This window comes from Crocodylus siamensis, chromosome 9 (assembly GCF_052110815.1).
Source record: "Crocodylus siamensis isolate JL-2025a chromosome 9, ASM5211081v1, whole genome shotgun sequence".
Taxonomy (NCBI): domain Eukaryota; kingdom Metazoa; phylum Chordata; order Crocodylia; family Crocodylidae; genus Crocodylus; species Crocodylus siamensis.
Genome location: NC_143403.1, coordinates 20874091 through 20898461, shown reverse-complemented (window position 1 = coordinate 20898461; position 24371 = coordinate 20874091). Strand labels below are relative to the sequence as shown.

Below are 24371 nucleotides of genomic sequence, written 5' to 3'. Positions count from 1 at the left end.
TTCCACCACTTTAATGGCCTTGCTGTTTGCACATTTGGCAGCTTATTGCATGCTAATTCCAGACGCTGTAGCACATTTGGTGGCGTAATGTGCTTTAAATGACTTTGGGGTACTGCAAAGTAAAACACCTCCGAGGAGTTTTAGTTTCCTACCCTACACCCGCAGAGGGAAGCACCGGGCTCCGTGCAGCTCAGGGGCTGTGCGGGCAGACTGTGCAGGCATCTGGGCAGCAGCCAGCCTGATCTTTTTTTTTTCCTCCCCTGGAGCCTGCCTGCCTGAGCTGCGCAGGGGCCCAGTGCTTCCCTCCACAGCTGTGCTGCCCCCCGGGACTGCCCGAGCTGGGTGCCTGTGGGCAGGGGCTACAGAGGGAAGCAGCAGCCACCGCCCCACCCAGCTCAGGGACCGCTCTGCCTGCCAGCAGCTCACTCTCCCCTCCCCACCACTGGAGAGGTGGGTAAGGATCGGGCTCCAACACGGGTGTACACGACACAGGAGTTTACTTCACCCTAAATTGAAGCAGTATTTTTAAAAAAACACTGCTTCAGTTTAGGGAGAATTAAACCCCCGTGTCATGTACAAATGCCCTAATAAAACCGTTAATTGTGCTGTGGGGTTTACACAAAGACATTAGCTTTGTTTACTTACCATGGCAACTACATTGTCAATTTTCTTCTGGCACTTTATTAAACAGGGAAAGGTAAAAGAGAGTCAAAATACAGCATTTGAGATGGAACAGTTAAGAAATTATTGATATTAAGCAGTCTCATTTGTGTTTTTAACAAGGTAGTTGAGAAAGAGAAATTATTCCTCGGAGTCTCTTGCCAGGATCTCTTTAGAAAAGAACAGGCTAAGTTGGTGCTAGGTTTGAGCTCAGTTATAGTTGTCCAAGGTTATCTCTTCATTTTAAACAGACTCTCACCAAAGGGGAGAGAAGACGAAGTAGTGAAAGATGGGAGTACAGTTTTCTATGTCTGAATTTTGCAGGAAATCAGTTCATTCTGATCAAACACAAACGGATGGTCCGGAACAAGAGCTGGCTGGTTTCTGGTCTCTTCCTTTTATCAGCCATTTCTCATACGGTGGCACATCTGGAGTGAGATTCTTATCCTGTAATGTTGGTGCTGTTCAGTTTATCTGTCTCTCACTTGGATAGGAGTGGCGATGGATAAGAATGTGAGGCAGCAGGCAGGTGAAGACAGCAATAGCCTTAAATCTTCTCTCTCTCAGGTATTTTGCTTTTTGGATGATTTAACAATGGTGATCTGATGTCCTAATAGGTCTGGTTGTGACCCAGAAACTTTTGATTATTTCCCAGCTCACAAACAACAGAATAATTGTTGGAATAAAATGAAGGCCTTTCAGCCTATGCAGTTGTTGTACTTAATTTTGATTGAGTGGTGGTGTGAATGGAATAAAATGATTGGTGAGACCATTCCAGTTTCACATCCTAATTTATTGAACACTTAAGCAACACCATTACTCAAGCAAAACCCCAAACAGTCTATAAAGGTATTCTTACGCAGGCCTTCCAAACAATGCCTGAGGACTCAGCTGGCCAGGCATTGCCGTGGCACTGGTGGTTGCAGTTCTAACCAGCGTGGTCTCCTCTTGCTCAGCGACAGCTCTCCAAACTTGTTTTTTCCTTCAGCTTTTATACTCTTCTGCATATTTCATATACGGTCATGCTATAGAACTTCACCAATTACCATTTAAAAGAGGTTATTTGTCCATCAGTCTGTCAGCCTTGTTGCCTCTAGATTTAGGACCCAGAGGCCTTGTTCTGGAAAGCAACACCCACCCTCAGACTGACTACAACCTTTCTATTGGATAATAAGCAAATGTATTGATACACAGTGATAACAGTAAAGAAGCAATACAAACAATCAAGCAATTCTACATATCTACCAAATCCTAGAGCTGTCATCACAGTCAAAGTACATCTGGCCGGGATGCAAGCTTCACTCTGAGGCATGCTCTTAGGTATCAGCTGTTAGCATGTTAGCAGCCTGGAGACGAGATGCTGAGGCCCATACCCCCCCCTTCAGTGGGGTGGATGAGATAGCCTAGTCGTGTGCCCTCTGTCCATGGTGGCCTCAGGGACCCCTCCTGGGGGATGGGGACAGGGACCCCTCTCAGGGAGGAGAAGGAGGAGGGATAGGGAGGGAACCCTTTGCTATTCTCAAGTTTCTGCTTTTCTATTCTCCTTCCCTCCTGATGATTTCTGATGACTCTTCTTCCACATCTATCTCTGATTGGTCTCTCTCTGTGGTCACACTGCCCACGTACTGTGTCATCAACACATTTCAAATCCATCACATGCACACCTACTAATTTGGTCTTTCCGGGCCTTCTTCTAATTCGATCTTTTCCCCCAAAACTGAGACCCTCCCCTGCCACCCCCGCACCCCCTTCTCTGGGGCCTTTCAGCTGATACCACTTTTACCTCAAATTATGGGTAGTATGGTATACACTCCCTTGGTTCCCACACTGTTCTCCAAACTATGTGTTCTTGTTGGCCCTGTTGTGTCAGACAGCTTTCAGGGCTGTGACAAACTTTGTGTGAGATTCAAGCTCTTTAGAAATTAATTAACCCCTGCTGCCCATCCTAAACCTATAAGCCAATTCTCAAAAAACAAGCCTTTAAAATGCCATTCTAAGCCATTAACCCTCAGCCTCTTTCTTTTCGACTCTTACCTACTTATCATCCTTGGGCTTGTTTCGCTTCTATGTCCTATCTTATTTTTCTACATTCTAAGGCTATCTACATTTTTTTTGTCTACAACAGTTGTTTACGTTGCCTATGTGCTCATTTCACTTGCAGTTAATGGTGTCCATTAATAAAATGTCATCAGTTATGTCAAGGCAGCTTACAGGTCTGCACAGTAGCACCTCCCCCCCCAGTACTCCATAGTCCAGTCCCTATCCCTTTCAAACATTGTCTATGAAGTGCTCTTCCAAAGAGGTATAATGGTTGTATTATATTTGTGCAGTTAAGTGACTTGTGACTTCATGCAGAGCACAGAAGATGGCTAAAATACCACTTCTTGATCACCCCATGTGTGTCCCAAACTGAGCAGCAGAGAACAAAGTAGGTTTGAAAAGCCTACTTAGTTTGCTGTCCTAGGTGGCTCGCCATGCTGTCAAGCAGCCTGAACCAACAGATATCAGAATTAAAAATGAACTAGTTCTGGCTTTCATGCACAGTGATTTGAGAAATGTTCTATGTATGGATGTTAAAACTAGAATTTTTACAAAGACCTGGACTACCACGTTAAGATCAGTTAAGTGTGCTGATCTTTGCAGGGTATATAAGTGATGTGCAGCCCAGGAAGCTGCTCATTTTCTAAAACATATTGAACAAAAGTAGGGCATATCCATAGAGTACAGGTCTCTAAAGGCATGCTCACTGAAGCTGATAGGAAAAATCTCAGACAGACAGAGGCAACCCGAGCAGGGTGCAGGGCCTCGGGCAAATCAGCCTGTTGGGGACCCCACACCCAAACATGAGGAAGCCAGCGGCGGATTTGGAAGTGGGGTGGGGAGGGGGTGCCAAGTGGCTGGAGGCGCCAGATTCAGTGGCAGATTCAGCAGCAGTGGGGAGGGGGTGCCAAGAGGTTCAGTGTGAAGCTGGCACCAGTATGGCCCAGCTCCACGGGGCCCTCCAAAGCATGGGGCCTGGGGCAGTCGCCCCGATTGCCCCCACCTAGGAATGGCCCTGCAGACAGATTACATACAGGTTTTTCAAAACCTAGTGTTTTCCAAAGACTATCACTACCCTACAAGGAATATTGATCTATAGGAGAAATCAGGAACCTACTGAAGCACTTGATGCAATTATTAATTGCAATTGATTGCACTTGGGGCAACCTTGCTATCATTAATAGTATGACTGCATTTTGGGGGGAACACATTTAAAATAGATTCCAGTAAAATTAGTTCTGGAAGACAATTTCACATTATATTAAGATATTAGAAAAGTTGATCTCCACTTTTCAGATGGAAATACTAGAACAGCACCAGGTACAACATGCACGTGATAAACTAGAGAAATATGACCAGCCTCTAAGTACAAATACACCTGAAAGACAAACACACAGCAAAGGACAGAGCAGCCAGGGAAGACAGTACACTGCTTAGTCTGGACTGGTAGACCAGGCTGGATAAAGAGGGCAGTAAGTTAACTATTCTGTTTGGAAAATGGAACTTCAAGAGAAGGTCTGCGTGTGTATAACCTGCACAGAGATGTCCCTAGAAAAGTTGCCTGAATTTTGACTGAGACTGACATGAGTTTAAGTCATTGTTAATGTAATGCTAGTAGGTAGCAATACCAGAGAGAAGTCTGATGAAAAATAAATAGCGCTTCTTACAAGAGGAAGCAAATGCAACCTAAACAGATCACAACAAAATGCAAGTCAGAGTAGAGCACTTTGCTCACATCATAGGAAGGAAAGCATCAGACCTGATCCAATCAAAGCAAAAGTAATAATGGAATTAAAAGCCCCAGCCTCCCCAAAAGAATTACAAACTATATTAGTTACAAAAGATTTATACCAAGATTTATAGCAGAGATAAACTGCCTCTATGAGTGCAAATAGGAGGAAAATTGAGCAGCCTTAAGAGAAAAGTCTATGTCCAGATTGCTAAAGCACAAAGGACAACATAACCCTTGAAACAAAATTAAAATACTTCAGTGAACCCAAGAAACCAATGTTATAAATAGGCTCTAAATAAAATACTGCGTCTTGATCACTCTGTGTCCTGAGCTGCTGCAATGAGGGTATGTCTTTGAAAAGCTTTTAATGGAAGCCTATTTAGCTTACCCTGTATTTTGCAGATCTCCATTCCTGTGAGCAATCTGTGCAAGGCAGTGATAACCATATGGACCACCTCTCCCACATTATTTCAACAAGTTAATACAGATCCTTGAATTTTGAATGTCGCCATCTCCTTCTGGCTCTGGAATCTCCCTGCTTGCTGTTATACTAATTTTGTTACTTCATAAAAGTCTCAGAATCATATCAACGTTCCTTTCTGTTTAGGCAAAATTCAGCTTTTATGAGTTTTCTGTCCCTCTCTTATACACTATCCTTTTGCCCACGTGTATTGTTATGGAGTACTCCATATTTGCCAGCTATATCCACTACAGTTGTAACGACTCAAAATTTTGCAGGTATTATATTGGCACAACAGTCTCAGGGATCAAGTTAAGAACATTTTAAAAAGTACATCGATGAACAGTCCCTTCACTGTTTCCTCCGCCTCCAGCTTTCTTTCTTTATCTGCTGTCAGTTGTCTTATGCTTAGATTGTAAGATCGTTGGGCAGGGAATGGTGTTTTTGTTCTATGTTTGTACAGTGCCTAGCACTATGGACTATCAGTCTATGACTGAAGTTGCTAGGCATGACTACAATTTTAAAAAGTCTACATGGTACTATGGAGAAAATGTCAGTAAGAAGGATGGCTGCCTCCACTATCAAAATAATGTCATGGAATATGAAAATGTTACTGATGAGCCCCAAAAGGCTGCTTCTTGGATTTTCTACTGCAGATTCACTAACTTACTACTAGCTAAGGAAATGTGCCAGTTCTGGTAGCAAATATTTGATAACTAGAAAATGGACTGATTCACAGGACTCATTTCAGAAGCTATGTAAAAGCCAACCTAGAAGAACTTCAGATGAAAAGTTTCACATCTGTTGAGAGGATCTACTGTCTATCTATTCCACCTGCCATTCAGTCCTCCTAATACAGTAGGGTCATGCAATATTTGTTCAACTACAGATACGCATTGGCATTTTGCAGATGCTCGTCTTTTTTATGTTCAAGAGGCATTTTTAAGCAAACCCAAATACTAAATAAGTAAAGTAAAATAGGGAGTCTTCATTACCTATTCTGGCCTATCTAATAATGTTGCAGTTGGTGAGCTGCTGTGGCATATATTGTGAAGTAATGGTGTTGTCATCGGATGTATTGAACTCACTTCAAACTTAAGACCAGGAATGGGGAGGAGAAAACTCTGTCCCTGATGATGGGAAACAGAAAAACCATCAGTTCTGTACTTCTGTGAACACCCAGACTTCAGAGAGAAAACTCCCTCCTCAAAGTGGATTCAAGGCCCTTAATTCTTGACCTCTATGGGACCACAACTGTGTATAACAAACAAATACCTTGTTTTCCTTCAAATCTCTAAGGCAGACTCACTTTTATAGAGGCTTCCTCCAAGGAAACTGTAGAACAAGAAAAGAAACCGGCAAAGGGGAATTAGTGGAAAAGGTGAAGGAACTTTGCCTCAGAAAATACCAAATACATCCAGATCCCTGTTAATGAAACCTCTGGTGGATTCTGTTGAATAACACTTAGAAGTTTATTTCTTGATGTTTTCAAGGGCAGCAGAGAAGATGGTCGGTAGTGTCACAGCTCATATCCTTAAGGAGAAAGCTGCAGCTAACTTCTAAGCTGGCAAATATAAACCAGTGAGCTCCCAGAATGGAAAGAAGTAGAAACCAGAAATACGGTCATGTTTTTTGGGGAGTTTTGTTAGCATTAGCAGTTCTGGTAGGTATTCTGTGCAGTCATTGTTGGAGCAGCAACAATGGTCCTGTGCAGGGCATCTATGCTCCTCATAGTCAAAGCCACAAGAAGGCTGACATTAGTCACAGGCCCGTTCTAATGAAACCAAAGCACATCGAAACAATGCCAGTCCAACAGCCACAAAATCTTTGGGAATACAAAACAGCTAACCCCTGAAAACTGCTTTTTCAGATGAGCTGGGCAAAAGCATATCCGAGATTCACTATGTTGTATCTGTATTTCTTTGAATATACAGATATATTTCTACTTTTCATCCATACTGTGTGCCCTGATCATGAAGAGGATGTGACCACCAAATCCCTAGACCTGAAGGATCCTAGTCAACAGCAGTGGACAGTATTTCTGCTCAACTGCATCAGTTAATCACAGAGTTTACCTGGCATTGGCATGCAACACAGTTTTGGACAACGGTCTTTGTTGTTATTCACACTGTGAGCTTAGCTGCACTGGAGTTACTATCCTTCTGGAGTTTCTGGTCCAAGAGGCAATGGAAAACTTTACCTTATGATTTTTAGAGCCAAGTTAATGGAATATTACTGTATGGAAATTTCACTTTCCTTTATTATTGTGTTTCACAACAGTTTCTTCTGAACTTTGACTTCTACTGGATGTTGTATGTTGAGCCATTTAATACTATACAGTCCATGGTAAACACAGCACAGGATCTGTAGAGGGAAGGACAGATGACATTGTAGCTTCTCTTCTCTTGAAAGCAATCCTTAAGTCTTCCAAAACTCGGACCTTTGACACTTAGAAAGGGGCTATAAAAAATCCCCTGCTTTCCTTTTACATCATAATAAATGTTATTGTTTTGTTCAATTTTGGAGTCATTTTCAGATGGTGTTGTATCATTTGTTCTTTCAAGAAATTTGCCAGAAAAAATAAAACTGATTGGAGTTCACCAGCCAAAAGGCTGCTAAAGCCAATAGGATGAAGAGATATTATAATGATTATAGATAAGTTTCATAGTTGGTAGGGTCGGCAGGGACCTGAGCAGATCATCAAGTCCGACCCCCTGCCATGGCAGGAAAGACTGCTGGGATTAGATGACCCCAGCTAGGTAATTATCTAGCCTCCTTTTGAAGACCCCAAGGTAGGAGTGAGCACCACTTCCCTTGGAAGTTGGTTCCAGAGCCTAGCTGCCCTGACTGTGAAGTAGTGCCTCCTGATGTCTAAAGGTATGAGGTGATTAGGCGATACCTAATTATTTCATAGATTTCATAGATTTCATAGACATTAGGGCTGGAAGGGATCTCGGAAGATCATCGAGTCCAGCCCCCCACCCAACTGGCAGGAAGTCAGCTGGAGTCATAGGATTCCAGCAAGATAAGCATCCAATTTGCTCTAATTACCTAATTAGGTGATTAGGCATGCACCATCCATAACTGCTGTTATCCAGACCCTCAGCACTGATCTTGGAGAAAAGGGTCACATATATGTCTTTTATGCCCCGTCTTTATACAACAACAATCTGCTGCTGGCCAACTAAATGAGCTTTAGGGGAGCATCACAACGTGTACAATGCAGAGCAGGAGTCACTTCCATACTCTTCCATGGACTGAAGGGAAATGAACAACTGATTTCCTTTTCTTTTTTTGGTTTCTTGTCTTTAAAGGGGACTTGATCATACTACATAACTCAGTTATGAGACAGCTGCTATCGGTAAATGGAAAGTATCTTGATATTCTGAATTAAAATCCTTATGTAAAAAGTGCCAAGTATTTTAATTGTTTTTAGGTAAGTGAGATATACAGTATAACTGGAGGAAAAGCGCTGCCCTTCATGATTACATTGCTTAGCTTTGGTGCATACAGGAAATATATTTTTGCACTTGATCTTATGATTTTGAATGCTTTGGTGAAAAATTGCTTGATACATTCTTCATATTCACTACCTTCTTTACATGCAAAATATAGTATACATGTGATGTGCTGCTTTATTTCTTTATCATTTGTCTTTATTGGGTTTTTTTATTTTACAAGAAAATGTTGCTTTGTTTCTCTCTTTAAAACTATGCAGTAGGGTAGCACTGAGCCATTGCTCTTCTACCCTAACAGGCTGGCAGCTTAGCACTCCTTCAGTTTTGTGTAATTTAAAACTAAACAGAAAAGAAGCCAGAAGTCACCAAAGCACATAGTAAGGCAGGGGCTTAAAAGTTCCTTTACCAGGGCCCCAATTAACATTCATTATGCTAGGTCCTGATTTGTCATGCTGCTGAATACCCCAGTACCCCCACTTTTGGTGGAAACTACACAGTACCCAGTTAATCACAGTATTGCAGTGAGAATGGGCATAAACTATTGCATAGCTGGAAGCTAGGAGGGATTTTGATCCATATACTTTCAAAGAACTCAGCAGAGTCCTACAAATAGACTTTTCCACTAGTAGGCAGACATAGTCATTGCTCTTTTCTTTTATTGCTTAAATCCATCCTTTCTTCCAGTAATGAATATTACAAGTCCCAGCTATTGATAGGGAAGCTTCAATGTATTACTGACTATTACCACTATGTATGACTATTACTGTTTTGGGCCTTTTTCTACATCACTATTAATACAAACCTGTGGATGAATAGCACATAATATATCCATAGTGTCCTCAGGGCATTTAGCCACCACATTCTTGCAACAAAATCAGAGAATATAAAGCCAGTAGACACAGCTTTACAAATTTAAATGTATTTATCAGTACTCTTTGTACCTATTCAATTGATTCTTTTAGGGACATTTTATTCTGTGAATAAAGTCAAATAGTCTGAATCTATGCTTCAAAAGGGTATAACCATCCTTCCCTCAAATCTTTGAAGTTCACCTCTGCTGTGACCTCTCAGAATTCATAGCTAGCTTAAGGGGTGATAGAGGAAGTTAACATATTGTCCCTGTAGTTGTAAAAATGAAAAAAGAAACATGTGAAAACTCTGTTTCATTTCACTGTTCTGTCTCCTTATCCTTTGCCATGTTAGGCTCCACCCTTGCAAGGACTTTTATGTAGATTCCTCATAAATCTTTGCAGGATAAGGATCTAGAATGTAAATTCTTCATGACAGAGGGATGCCTTGAATTTAATGAGGGGTGCTTTCAGTCTAAGAAGGTTAACAACCATTTTGTTACAGGTCTCGTGCCCTGATATTAGTAATGCTATTTATGCAGATTTGATAGTGAGTTTTCAGAACTGTGAAGGTTCAATCGCATGATTCTAAGTTGGTTTCATGCTTGCTGTGACACTTTTTCAAATAATCATTTGGGTGAATGTCACAAAAATCATCTTTGGTTCCCAGGGGATTATAGGTGACTATTTATGGTGCATACCATCCACATCTGTAAAGAAAAATTGACCTAGGGGTTTATAAATTTAGAGCTGTGCTTACGATTACTGCAGCAACATAATTGTCAAAGACAATGTGTGACTAACCAGCAATATAGAGTAAGAAAGAAGTCTAGGAAGGCAAGGTAGCACTTAGAACTAAATGTTAAGATCTGAGACAGAGAGAAAATCCATCCTCCAACATTGGTAAATAGACTTAGAGAAATATCAATTACTGCAATCAATGAGCAACCACACATTTTAAAGCAGAGGTAAATGGTTGTTTTTACTTTCAGTCCTGTATAGAACTACAGCTGTAACCAATTTCCTTAAAGAAAGAGAGAGAATAGTTTTGTGGGCAATGAATTAAAACTTACAAATTCTTATGAAGTGGAGGGGGTGATATTAGCAGAAGACCGACACTGAAATGTCATAGTTTCATAGATGTTAGGATTGGAAAGGACCTATTAGATCATCGAGTCCAAACCCCTGCCCTGGGCAGGAATGACTGCTGGGGTCAGATGACCCCAGCCAGGTGTCTGTCCAATCTCCTTTTAAACACCTCCAAGGAAGGGGACAGCATCATCCCCTTGGAAGCTTATTCCATATTTTGGCAAACCTCACTGTAAAGAATTTTTTCCTGATGTCCAATCTGAATTTGCTGTCTTCCAGTTTGTGGCCATTATTCTAGTTACCCTGCCAGGTGCCCTGGTAAACATTGTATCCCCTGTTTCTTGCTTGAACCCCCTGATGAGTTTGTAGGCAACCACGAGATCACCTCCCAGCTTCCTCTTGCGGAGGCTGATGAGATTCAGGTCTCCCAATCAGTCCACATAGGGTTTTTTCTGTGGGCCTTTAACCAGATGAGTGGCCCTCTTCTGAACCCTCTCCAGGCCATCCACATCCCTCCTGAAGTGCAGTGCCCAAAACTGGATGCAGTACTCCAACTGCGGCCTAACTGATGCCACATGGATAGGAAGTATCACCTCCCTAGACCTGTTTGTGATGCACCTACTTATGCAAGAAAGGGTGCGGTTAGCTTTACTTATTACCTCATCACACTGGTGACTCATGTTAATTTTGGAGTCAACTGCGACTCCAAGACCCCTTTCTGCAGTTGTGCTACTTACAGTGGTCCTCCCCAGGCTGTAGTAGTGTTGATGATTCTTCCTCCTCAGGTGCAACACATGACACTTATCCTTGTTAAACTGCATCCTATTCTGTTCAGCTCATTTTCCCAGCCTGTCCAAATCTGCCTGGATTTGCTCCCTGCCGTCAGCAAACTTGGATACAGTGATTTCTACTCCCTTGTCCAACTCACTAATGAAGATATTGAACAGTACCGGTCCCAGGACAGAGCCTTGGAGGACTCCGCTGCCTACATTTCTCCAGGTAGGAACCAACCTGTCCACCACCACTCTCTGGGTGCATCCCATAAGCCAATTTTCTACCCACCATTCTGTGTAATAATCTACATTGGAACTGTTTCATTTATTTATAACAATTGGATTTTGTTTATAACAAAATTTGGATTTTATTTATAACAATTGGATCCAATTTTTAATTAGATGTGACACTGTGTCAAATGTCTTTTTAAAATCTAAGTAAATAACATCTATCTCTATCCCTTCATCTAGGCATTTTGTGACCTGGTTGTAAAATGAAACCAAGTTAGTCAGGCAGGATCTGCCTGCTATGGACCCATGCTGATTGCCCCTTAGCATCATTTTACCCAGTGGTCCCCCACAAATGTGATTCTTAACAATTTTCTCAAAGGTCTTGCCAAGGATAGAGGTGAGACTAACTAGCCTGTAGTTACCCAGTTCCTCCTTCCTCCCCTCCTTGAAAATAGGGGCCAAATTGGCCCTTTTTCAATCCTCTGGGACCTCTCCTGAGTGCAACAAGTGCTCAAACAGTTGTACCAGTGGCTCCGCTATGACTCCAGCTAATTCCCTAAGTACCCTAGGTTGAAGATCATCAGCACCTGTTGACTTAAATACATTCAGCCCCTCCAGATGCCCCTTTACTAGGTCAGCATGAACAGGTGGTGGGTTGGTATTTATACTGGGCTTACCTAAGGTCCCAGTGAGATGCTCATTTGTGCTCATGTCCAGGAACACAGAAGTAAAGAAATCATTTAGAAGCTCCTGACTACTTCTGACTAATTTGTGCCTACTCAGCATTCTGCTTGTGTTTTCTCACTTTTGTCGCTTCAGTTTTGAGATTCTGAATCCTGCTCTGTAGAACTTTAGGGCACTTGTACACATGATGAAATTAGCCATTTTTGTGGTTTAACTGAGTCACATTATACACGTGCATTTTTTTTTACGACTTAAGTGAGTTTGCTACTTTGTAAACTAAACTACCTCTGCATATAGTTTAGCTTGTAATGTAGCTATTTGTAATGTTGCAGATTTTGACAGCTCACTCGCTTGCCTAGGTAGGCTGAAGGCAGAGGTGGTGAGGGTCCTGATTGTTGTTCAGTTTTTTTTCCACAGAGGATCAAGGGTCTGAGGGATGACCCTATCTGAGGGTCGAACTGCCAGTGGGCTGAGCAGCCCCCGAGCTGTGGAGGGCCCCAGTTCTTTCCTCCGTAGTGGTGGCACCCCCGGGGGCAGCCCAGGCTGGCTACTGGTGGGCAGGTGCTACCCCAGCTCAGGCTCGGAGAACAGTAGGATTGGGCTGGGAGCTACTTGTGAGACGGGGCAGCACTTACCCTCTAGCTGCCTGCCTGGGTGGCCCCGGGGGTGCCACCACTGTGGAGGAAAGGTCCAGGGCCTCCTGCGCCTCAGGGTCCACTGGCAGCTTGCACCCTGGCTGTGGAAGAGGACGGCAGGCTCTGTGGAAAAAAAGAAAGAGTCAGGCTCCTTGCCGCTTTTTCTTTTCCTCAGCACAGCCTGCCTGTGCAAGCTGCCAACGAGCTGTGCAGCCCCTGAGCTGCGGTGAACCCAGTGCTTCCCTCCATGGTAGCAGCACCCCCAAGGCTGCTAGCTTCATGGGAGCTGCCCTAGCTTGCAGGTAGCACCCAGTGGGATCCAACTCTTCCCCGAACCTGCATGCTGGAAGCCTGCCAGGTGCTGCTCCCCGTGTGGGCTTGGGGAAGAGTAAGATCCCAGCAGGTGCAGCCTACAAGCTGGGGCAGCACCCACACGAGTAGCACCCTGCCTAGGGGGCACTGCCATGATGGAGGGAAGCACCAGGCCCCCTTGCAGCTAAGGAGCTGCATGGCCTGACAGCAGCTTGCATGGGCTGGCTCCATTGAGGGGGGAAAAGAAAAGGGGTGACAGGCCTGATTCTTTTTTTTTTTACTGCAGAGGCTGCCCGCCTCTCCTGCAGCTGAGGGGTGAGCTGCCGGCAGGCCATGACTGCATGGGGCCCTGGGCCTCCCCTCCATGGCAGCATCCACCTGCTAGCAGCCAACTCAGGCAGGCCACAATGGAGGGAAGGACCAGGGCCCACAACAGCTCAGGACCACTCAGCGTGCCAGCAGCTCACCCTCCCAGCTGCGGGAGAGGTGGGGAGACTCCACAGGGGGCAAAAAAAGGATTGGGTCCCTCACCATAACATCGACGGAAGCACCTAAATTGAAATGGGTTTTTAATCGTCTGAATTAAAAACCCACCAATTCAATTTAGGGGACTAAACCCCGGGCATGTGTACTAGCAGCCTTCGGCACTATGGTTTTTGTGCAACATGTCCTGAAAGAGAGAAAAATGAAGAATCTGAAGGATTTTCCAATCCCCAGATATTTTTTTTATTTGCAAATAAGAAAATACTTTTTCATGCAATTAAACAGAACAGGAAAGGCATTTAGCAGAACCATATCAAAAGCTACAAAGTAAAGCTGGGAAAAAATCTCCCACAGTACAAAACTAATTCATTAATCAGTAAGTTCAGCAAGAAATAAAAATCAGGCTGGGCATGCTATTCTGTTGACCCTAGCAACTTTACTCAGTGTTCTGCTTTGCTATCCTGCAGCTCTCAGGTGTGCTTTACCTAAAATCTTCAAGATTCTTATTACATACTTTATTTTCTGGTTTATGACATGCAACTGTTTTTCTAAGCTCCAGCTGCTGGAAATCACAATGCACATTATAAGTGAGCAAATATGGTAATAGCAGTTTGTGCCTCTGCTAAGGAAAATGAAAGTAAAGCTGCATGTACTGGGTAGGGAGCAGCACAATGAGCTGGTGAGGCAACCCTGCTGTTGGCCATGGACACTCCCATTCCCCACATCCCTCCTCTTCTGCCCCCAGCAGGATCATGTTGCAGAAGCTGCTACTCCATTACTTGCTTCTGTATACCAGTATTTTCAAGGAAGGATCTTTCTATCTTCATTTCAAAAACAAGGTACATATCTTGCCTGAGGATGTGTACAAGAGAAAATTAGGTATTAAGAATAATAGTTACATTAAACTCATTCTAATATAGCTGCAATATATAAAAACAGAGTTAGACCAATAGCCACAAACTTTTCGGAAAACAAGGCAATTGACTCAATAGTAGCAGTTTTGATAGGCTGTGAGACACAATGGGTAGGTCTACATGTGCAATTAATGCACAGTAATGAACTCTGGTGCACATTGTGCTTGTGCATTTTGCTCCTGGGTGCCATGTTTGAACATGTGCCTCCTGGGTGCATGTTTGAACAGCAGCATGTTGAGCCAGGTTGGAGCAGCCCAAGAGGTTAGCCTGCCAGCCTGGGGCTGCTCTGATCTGGCTCAACATGCTACAGAGCATGGCTGGGGCAAGAGAGGGCTTCAGTGAGACACTACCCAGCAGGCAGTCCCCCGCATGGCAGCACCCTCGTGCCCCAGCCAGCCCTGTCAGAATCCTATATGTGAGCTAATACGGAGTAAAAAACCCTGCTGTAGGATAGTACTTGTGTTTACACAAGTAACTACTATTAGGGCAGTTTACTCTGTCCTAATAGCACTGCACGTGTAGATGCTGAGACGTTTACTGTGGAGCTGATTAGGTAACTCAGCAGTAAACATCTCATGTATGTGCACCCACTGGGGTGTATACATACTACTTCGATTATACGGAAATACTTCTACCTTTCACTTGCGACGTGTCATAACAACGAAGTGAATACCACCACCAAACTACCAAGAACCTTTTTTAAAATAGTGGATGGTATTTCAAGTTCACAGTTTTCAGTTAGTCGCTGGATTTGTTTGGCAGTAGAACTAATACTGGCCAGCAAGACGTAATGCTGTTCAGCCTCTGTGTGTCTGGAGTTATTGACCTTGAGAAGATCTGAGAGGGGATGGCCGAGAATTCCTCACAAAACGTGGACACTTTGGGGAAAGCTATAATTGACATGGCATTTGAACACATTTTATCCCAGGAATGTTTCTTTACAATGTATTGTGCTATAATGCTATCTTCTGTCTGTTAACTGACAAACAAGTTTGTGACAGAAGTCTGACACACAGAAATGAAACAGCTTTTCTGTCTGATATTACCATGTCTGCATGCATTAAGAAATAACTGAGTGTTCCAGAAGCATCAGATAAATGTCTTTTTTCAACAAATGTATTCAGTTTTATTGTGTTCCATTTTTTTCACATGAGCAGAATAACAGGATTCACTTTCAAGCAGTCATTGCTCATAAACTAGGCTTTGTTGGTACACATGGGTGCTGTCGATGAGGGCATGCTGACCATATCTTAGGTTGTTTCTCAATTCTCGCACAGACTTGCAGCATGGTCAGTTTTTCTTCGCTACCCAGCTTTCCTTATCTGTCTGATAAACATGCTAAGGCATGCTCTCTCTCATATTCTCTCTTCTGGGGCCCTTGGATTTTGTACTCTTTTCTGGATAGTGGCACAGCTTCAACAAGATGCAGAGCACGCCTCTACTCAGAATAGCCTATTCCCAGTGGAGTGAGGTTGAATTCCCTTTGGCCAGTGGGAAAACAACCTGTGTTTCTCACTCCCTGAGCAACTGTTTTAACAACTAGACTAATGGAAAAGGCAGGAAATTCCTATTGGCTCTCCTTCAACAATTGTTTCAAGTAAAGCAGCAGTTCTCAATGCTATTTGTGACAAGCCCAATCATGTCTGCTAGGTGTTCTTTAAAATGCTAAACACATGAAGGCATCCTCAGAGGACTGACATGGAGGAAGATCTCATTTCTACATACAACCAAGGTGTGAAGTCATTCAGACTGGTTGGAGCTATTTTGAACATGTGATTATTATTTGATGCACACTGAAGAAAAGAGGTTCCTTTACAGTTCAAAGGCCTCTGGGTTAGCTGGCAAGTGACTGGAACTTTTCAGGAATGCAGTTTTGGCCTGGGTACCTTAATTCTGCCTGCTTGAGGCACCTATGCAGCCTGGACATTTTCAGCTTTTTTTCCTGAGAACTCACTTCAGATCACACAGAGCTTACTTGTATTTACAAGAACTATCCTGCTGCAGAGTTTATTAGTTTCATGCATCCTAAAAGGGGCATATGTAGATGCCGCGTTGTTTACTGTGCAGTTAATTGGTCAACTGCACAGTAAGCATCTTGTGTAGACCAGCCCATTGCATCCCAAGCCAATGTTATAAAAACATGATTGGTGCTACTTAAAGGTTTACTTAAGCATAATGACCAGAGAACTTGCTAGTTACAGCCTGCTGAAATAGAGTGAGCCTGAGACAAATCCACAGCTCTTTATATGTCTGTATAATAGAAGCAGCTCATTACATTAAATAAGATAAATTTAAAAAAAAAATCCAGAGACCAAGGGGACAAGGAAAAAAATTCATTTTTATTGATCTGGAATACTACATCCAATTCTGGGCTCCATGCTTTAGAAAGGATGTAGAGAAGCTTGAGAGAGTCCAGAGAACCACGCCCATGATTAGAGGTTAAAAGAACAGGCCTTATGAGGAGCTCTATAGATTCTGATAGTTTTGTTTTAGCACTGGAGAGGTGTTGACAGGTTCTGTAGTTACTATTGGGATAGGGTCATGTCTCAGCTGGAGTCTGAATCTGATTATTTTCAAAACCACCAAGGATATGCAGTTTACACTGGTCAGGTGTCTTAACTGTAGCAGACCAATACTCAATTAAAGAAATATTGGTCATAATCAAGAAGATAGAGCATACAGGATGTTAATAGGAGCAAACAATTTTTAAAAGGTTTTCTAAAGGTATTAGAGAATTTAATAAGTAATCATTTTTAATAGCTTAACTTAGTATACATTTATCAACCTATTGCTGTTCTATGATGTCTTATTCTTCCTATTGTGTGGGAGGCTAAGGTCTCTTTATTTAGAAGTACCACACAGTTCTATTTGGTTTTGACAGTGTTTTAGTTTTCTATGCATCAGTCCCCTTACCTCTGTAATGGTAATCCCTTCAGTAGCTGAGTGTCCTACGAACTTGATCTTATACAAATCTAAGGCTTACCAAGCAATTCTGAAAGAATTGGGGTCTTTTGCAATGAAACTGTTAGTTCTATCATCATCCAGATGTGCATTTTATCTAGTAACACAATATTAAATTTATAGGAATTTTACATAAATAGATCGGGGGAACTGCTGACACTTCACAAAAGGGTTTCATGATCTCCTTTGAACCAATATTAAAAGAGACCTAGTAATTTGAAAATAGTTCCTTACAGCAACATTAATACTTCAGATACAGTGCCTGTTCTGAAGAATCCTGGCACTTTTTTCCCATTTTTAGAAACTATTTTTCTTCCAAAATCCTGTATAAAATAGTAGAGACAACTGTGCCAAAACAATAATGTAACCTACCGCCAAGTACATACATTCAGAAGTCTTTTTTCCTGTTCAGTCTATGCTGCAGGAATCTAAACATTTGTAAAAATATAGAGATATGATTTAAGTTGACAATGCCTAAAAGAACCGGTGGGTAAAACTGTTCCTACCTTGGTTGCGTGGCAGAATGTCAACAGACTGCAAGGATATAGGGTATTATTTTATACATATGCAAACATGATGGACCTTATTAAAGCTACAAATATTTTGAAGAAAGCCATGGCTCAATATTGTTCTGATAAAAATGTAAACCCTTGTGAATTTCTCATTTTAACTGCTAAACTAGATAGCTACCATCAACAAGAGATCCGAGAACCAGCTCAGAAACAATCTTCCCTAAGAAATACAGAGAACCTAAATCTTAAAACATGATTCTATTTGCCCAACAAGTTTCAATTTTTTTTTTCTTCAAATGTTTGATCACGAAGAACAATCCTTTGAGTTCTTGCTTATTTCACATTTTTCAAAAGCAGAAGAGGCATTTGTGGTTCTCATCCACTTAACGATCTGCAACAGAAATTGGAAGCTGGAAGTGGCAGGTTATTAACATAAGGTTTTTGCCTGAAGTTCAAGAATAATCATGTGTTTTAATGGAACTAAGCTTTATAACTATTAATTCAGCCCAGTACTACTGTTTAAAAAACAGTGAAATACCCATTTCCCCTTCACCAAAACAATAGGCTCAGCAGAGAAAATAAACTAATGGTATTTTGGTAACAGATACCAAAGTCATGTTCTTGCCTTCAGGAATTTTGGTAAACAGAAGCAAGTTTATAAATGTTACAACTTAAATTAACAGAGAAGACCCCTTGTAGTAGGAGTAAACTAAGAATAGACAGCTGTGTATTACAGAATTATATTAGGAAAAGACTTGACATTAAACCATAGGAATTCTTAAATTTCCTAGACCAATAATAGAAGAGGCTAGATTATTAAGATAGCATTCTGTTCTTAAAGTCACAAAGGTCAATAGCCCCCATATATTACAAACTGAAGGAAAATTTATATAACACACATACAATTGGGAACATCCTTCATGGTACCATGAAGAATTTGAGTGGTTTCTCATGTTAAGTGATAGATTAATGGTGCTCATGAAAATGAATTAATCAAATCTTACTGATGAATCAGAGAGAAAGTGTCAAGTCAGGTGACTGTTACAGAATTATTCTAATTTCAGCTATTCCTCCTTTTTGCTATTTGTTTGCCAGGAAGTTGTGGTAGAAACATGTTAAGTCGAGGCAAGTAACTATATAGAAGAACATAACATAGTATTTACTACCTTATGTATTTTGTAGTATTTCTTTAATCAGGCAGTGAGAAAATTATACCTTGTGATAGTAAGTCAGACAAAAGTTCACTCATCTTGATTCTTTATTAAAACTGAACACAAGAAAGCACTCAAGCAGACTTCTGTCTTAAAGTGTGAGAGGACAACTGGCTATGCTTTAGGATCACCCGTCTTTCCGTTACACCAGAATCTTAATTAACCTTTTTACAGAGCGTATACAGAACAAGATGAAGGAAAGTAACCAAGTGCCCAGTCATCTAACCAACAATAAGTAGATCATCGCTTGTAAATTCATAATATGGAATTTCAAGATTTAATGGAGCAGGGCCTTTTCTAATTCTGCCAGACAAATCATAATGTGACCCATGACAAGGGCAGTAATAGCCACCAAAATCACCAGCACCAGCAAGGGGTACACAACCAAGATGAGTGCAGATACCGATCAGTACGAGCCATTCTGGTTTCTTTACTCTTTCTATATCATGTTGTGGATCTCTGAGTTCAGCCAAACTAACTGCTCCTTCCCGATTAATCTCATCCTGGGTTCTGTGGCGCACAAAAAGAGGTTTTCCTCTCCACTTGAAAGTCATGTTCTTGCCTTCAGGAATATCCGACAACTTGATCTCAATCTTTGACATTGCTACCACATCAGCTGCAGCACTCAAGCTGGAAATAAACTGGGTAACAACATTCTTGGCAACATACGCAGTGGCTACACATGTTGTTGCAGTCATCAGATAGGAGAAGCCTCTCCTAGCATCACCGCTGTCTCGTGAAGACTTGGTGCTATCTAACACATCATGGTGACGATAGTCAGAGAAGTCAGGTACTGTGACATCATTGTGAACATAACGAACACTAGCAGGTGCTGCAAAGAGAGACAAACCCACAATCAATTAACTGCACGTATCTTAAATTACAATGACCACATTATTCTATTAAATATATTTTGTTCCATTTCCAGGAATGCAAGATGAAAGGCAGAAGGTCCATAATGCTCTGCATAAAAGGAGCAAATCTTAACAGTAAGCTTTGTAAACAGGAGCACAGTGTTAGTAGAATATAACTACCATGTTGTTATAATAGAAGAAAAAGACTGTTTGAGAAACAGCTGAGAATAAAGTGAGCTTCATTTAACTGATGTTTCTTCCCAGTGTCTGACACAAAGTCATAGGTCTAATATTAAAGAAACCTGAGACTAATTCTGAACATTATTACACTATTCAATATCAGAATTAAACGGGACTTTAAAATTCATTGGAGAAAACAAGAAAGATTTTCTACCTCCTTGCCTGCCATCTGACACCTCCAGGGAAGGAATCCTACCTGATCTACACATCAAAGAGCAACACAGCACAGCTCACAAAGACTCCCACCGACTCAGAGGGACAGCCTTCCATCTTCAGCTCCCTCTGTGCAAAAATGAAGCTTATTTCCTACCTATGGGGACTTTTTACCATCTTGTACCATCTCTACTTTTCCCAGAGCCTGATGAAGGGACTTGGATACTGAAAGCTTGCAGAAAAAGACAACTTTCTTGCAATTTCCCAGTTGGTCTAATAAAAAGTATCATTTTGGAACCAAGAGTTCTAGTTTTTTTGTATATCAAAATTAACACATTTTCCACCACTACAATAGAGGACAATTAAGATATTTTAACATAATAGAATTGCCAATTACCATACTTTTCTTACTATGACTGCTGGCTTAGCCTTAATTTTACTTCAAACATTAATGTTTCTACAAATCAAGTTATTCTCAGTTAAAAACAAAGAGGTTAAATGTCAGTGCTAGCATCACTGCCAGTGTCCTTTTAACTACGATTCTAAATTCTAGTTTTCTAGAGTAGGAGAGATCGCCATGGTCACCAGGAAGGTGGAAAACCAGGATAAATTCTTAATGGGATTTTGTTTAAAAGTTTTCAGTCCAGTGTTTTTGGGCCAAAAAACTTGGATTTAATAAAGCAGTGAAGGGTTTGCTAGTCAAGGCTACAAGTATATGCTAAACTTTAACCTGAATAGGACTATGTGAAACACAGGCATACCACATTTCCAAGACTGCCGCCAGAATAATCAGTTTTGATAATGTCCCAATCTCAAAGCAGAACCATTCAAGTTTCACAACCCCCTATTCATCTTGTACCATTTTCAAAGTAAAGAACATAATTATTAACTGGCCTCTAAGGTCTTAAATCCAATTCCCAAACTTCACAGGCTAGATTCCCAATTTTGTATTTAATGTCAATGATGCACCAAGTCAAAAATAATACATGCTTCTTATTTGGTAGGTTTCCCCATCAGGCAAATCAAAAGCTAATTGCCTAATGAACACCAAATTACAAAATGAAACAACAGAGCACACATTAGTTCTTAAAAGACTTTGAAAACACTGCTTGCAATGATACAATCTGTAAAGTGCACACAGCTATTTAGCTTCACTGCAAAGATTTTTAAGTTTGTTCAGAAACTGACATGGGTAACGTCTGAGATTAACATTCACTTTAAAGGGTTTACAAGAACTCTTGGGACTCTTGCAAAGGAAATTATTGTGTAAAGATTACAACAAATTGGAACTAATTGTGGGAAAAGAGGCATCTTTTTAGTATAAAAACTTGGTGAAGAAGCCAAGAAATGCAAATTTGTTTTAAGGTCACAAGTTAAAAGACATCCAGTTAGGAGCTAAAAGAACATCCAGTAAGGAGCTAAATGATGCAACAGTTTTAGGTTAATTTTAAAGTACTCCATGTTATCTCTTCACCAGAGAAGTATAATTTATTCTGGTATTAACTCAAGCTATATACAAGGATAAATTTGTTGCACTATTAGTAAGGATATTAAACTATTGCTCAAAAATTCACATCTTGACATTTTAGTTTCATTGTAAGCTGCCAGCCCAAAATACATCAGTAGCTGTAAGAACCAAAGATCCGTCTTTTATAGTTCCCATTTGTCTGTAGACACACCATACAATAGCATGCTGGAAACATTACTAAATACATACTAGCTAACAGAGACACAACTAAAGCAGGGGTAGGCAACCCCTGGCGTGCATGCCACATGAAGGCATTTTGCTTGGCATGCACACCTTTGGGAAGGGGCTGGGGCAGAGCTGCCACAACAAGGATTGGGCCCCCTGCAGCTCCCCCAGCATCCACCCCTGGTATGCCTACATCTTACAAGTCGAGGTTGCAAGGGGTTTTGGCACTCTGCTAAAAAATACTGCTGACCCCTGAACTAAAGAAAGATATACCAGTGGCTTCTGATCAGTGTAGCTGTGTACAAGACATGTAATATTTTAATACAGGTTATCTTGGAAAGCAACCCTAAACATTGAATTGTGGGGACCTAAGTTGCCATGAATTCAGATGCAGGTCCCAAATGTCAAAGGCAACAGATCCTGCAAGCCCCAGTTTCTGGGCATAGAAAGAGTTTGATCTTCACTCATAAATTAAAAAAATTAGACACAAATTATTTAAAACATCTTTTAAAGAATAACTCTCTTTAAAAAATAGAACCCGTGAAAACCCCTTAAGGCAAAAGCTATCACAATCACATTTAAATATACAGTCATACTAAGTCCACCTTTAATTTTGAGTACTGCAGCTTTTTCAATTATGTAGCTTGGAGGAAAAGGGCCTTAACTTCTGATGTGAAGTCAAGTTTCATAAGTGAAATTTGGTATCATCCTAAGTGTCCTGGTTTCATGTACTGCATTAGGTATCCGTATTTTTGCCATTTACAGTGGAGCGAATATTGGTATTTTAATTTTTCCAAATGCAATTACCTTCATGTTTATATACATAGGGATGCTGGCAAAGGATCAAGTGGCATTTTCATCCTGTTCATTTCACTGCATGCTGAGCAGGCTTAGTGTGCACAGGGATTTTCAAAAGTGCCTTTACTTTGGCACTTTTGCACCTTTGAAAAAAATCAGCCTAAGGTTACAACTTACTTTGCTAACTACAGTTAATGCTCACTTTGTTTTGTAAAATGTTCACTGCAGAGCAGGCAGTGGAAACATACAGTCCATGGGCTGGATCCAGCCCTTAGAGCCAGAGGGCCCATACCTGCACTAGGGCCAAGCGGTTGGAACCTGTGCCTGCAATTGCCACCACCTGTCCCCATCCCTGCTCCCCACCTTCAGTATGGGCACAGCTTTCAGGTGGTGGAGGCCCAAGCCCAGGCTGGGCAGCTTCCAGCTCTGCCCATAGTGCAAACGGAGCAGCAAGAGAGTGGGGAAAAGCAGCAGAGGCAGCATGGGCGCGGCTCCTCTCTCGCTGGAAGCTGTGCTCACACCTCAACTGGGCGAAGCAGCAGCAGCACAAGCACAGCTCCCCAGCGCAGACACAGACACAGACAAACCCTTCTCAGTCCCCACACGCTGTTGAAGCTGGGCTGTCCCAACACGCAGCTTGAAACAGCTGCTGCCCCTGCTGCAGAAGAAACAATGCCCTTCAATCAGGTATCTAACTTACTACAAATCAGCCTTTTAAAATGTCACCTCAATCTGAATTGGGATTTAAATGAAAACCAATCTGGGAAAGCGCTCTAACCAAGGCACACAGCTTGTTCCCCTTGTCAGGGAGATTGACTGGTAAGGTCTCATTGACTTGCAAGCTGCTTTTCTACCAGCTCATCACAACAGGCTTCTCCAGACAGAGCAGTACAAGTGCCAAGCAGCGTTTCCCACCCGGCCACTTAAGGCACTGGGCCCCCCGCCCCCGCATTTCGGACCCGGGGGGTCCCCGGCCCCAGCCCCGGCCCCGGCCCCGGCCCGCACCGTTGACGCTGGCTGTGGCGACGAGGCCCCCGCGGGCCGTGCGGCCGCCCGGCAGGTCCCGGCCCAGCAGGCTCCGCATCGCGTGCAGGCGCAGCCCTTCTGCCGGCACCTCCACCGCCGGCACCACCACCCCCGGCACCACCTGCTTGAGCGGCCCGGGCACGCCGTGCGCCACGGCGCACAGGAAGGGGCCCAGCGGCCCGGCGCGAGCGGCCACGGACAACATGGCGGCGGTGACAGCGGATCCCGGTCACTCGCGCGACCTTCTCTCAGCGCCGGCCCCGCCCCGCCCCCGCGGCGTGCTCACGCATGTGACGTCACGCGCTGCCTCCCTCCCCCTACCCTTGATTGGAGGCAGCCATTCGGCGCGGTGACGTCACTGCCAGGCGCCATTGTCACCCAGGCTGGGGTGGGTGCGTCCGGACCGGGTTTTATTGTTTCAGATTTGGGATACACATCCCATTTCAGGTTTTCAGACTCCCCCCACCCCGGTTTGGGACTCTCCTGTGGACATCTGAAGGTGACATCATGTTTCAGCACAGCGTGGGGGTGACGTCACTCGCAAACTGCATGTTCAACGTGCTGTAATAGCCACGGGCATAGTGAACATACAGGCACCCCCGCT

At 42.5% G+C, this 24371-nt stretch overlaps 1 protein-coding gene across 1 annotated transcript; it reads right to left on the bottom strand.

The window, feature by feature from the left end:
* Nucleotides 1–19032: 19032 nt before the first annotated feature.
* UQCRFS1 (ubiquinol-cytochrome c reductase, Rieske iron-sulfur polypeptide 1) lies at nt 19033–24042 on the bottom strand. The gene is made up of 2 exons (XM_090063202.1): nt 23747–24042; nt 19033–19835 (listed from the first exon to the last, which is right to left on the bottom strand). Exons 1-2 carry the CDS (start codon nt 23970–23972, stop codon nt 19225–19227), a joined length of 837 nt encoding a protein of 278 aa, XP_089919328.1. The 5' UTR covers nt 23973–24042; the 3' UTR covers nt 19033–19224.
* Nucleotides 24043–24371: the final 329 nt, after the last annotated feature.

Bases quoted from the DNA above. Each gene is read 5' to 3' on its own strand.
- UQCRFS1 (XM_090063202.1), bottom strand. From the start codon at position 23,972: ATGTTGTCCGTGGCCGCTCGCGCCGGGCCGCTGGGCCCCTTCCTGTGC. The intron at 19,836-23,746 runs GTGCGGGCCGGG...CTCTCTTTGCAG, and splicing joins CGCCACAGCCAGCGTCAACG to CACCTGCTAGTGTTCGTTAT.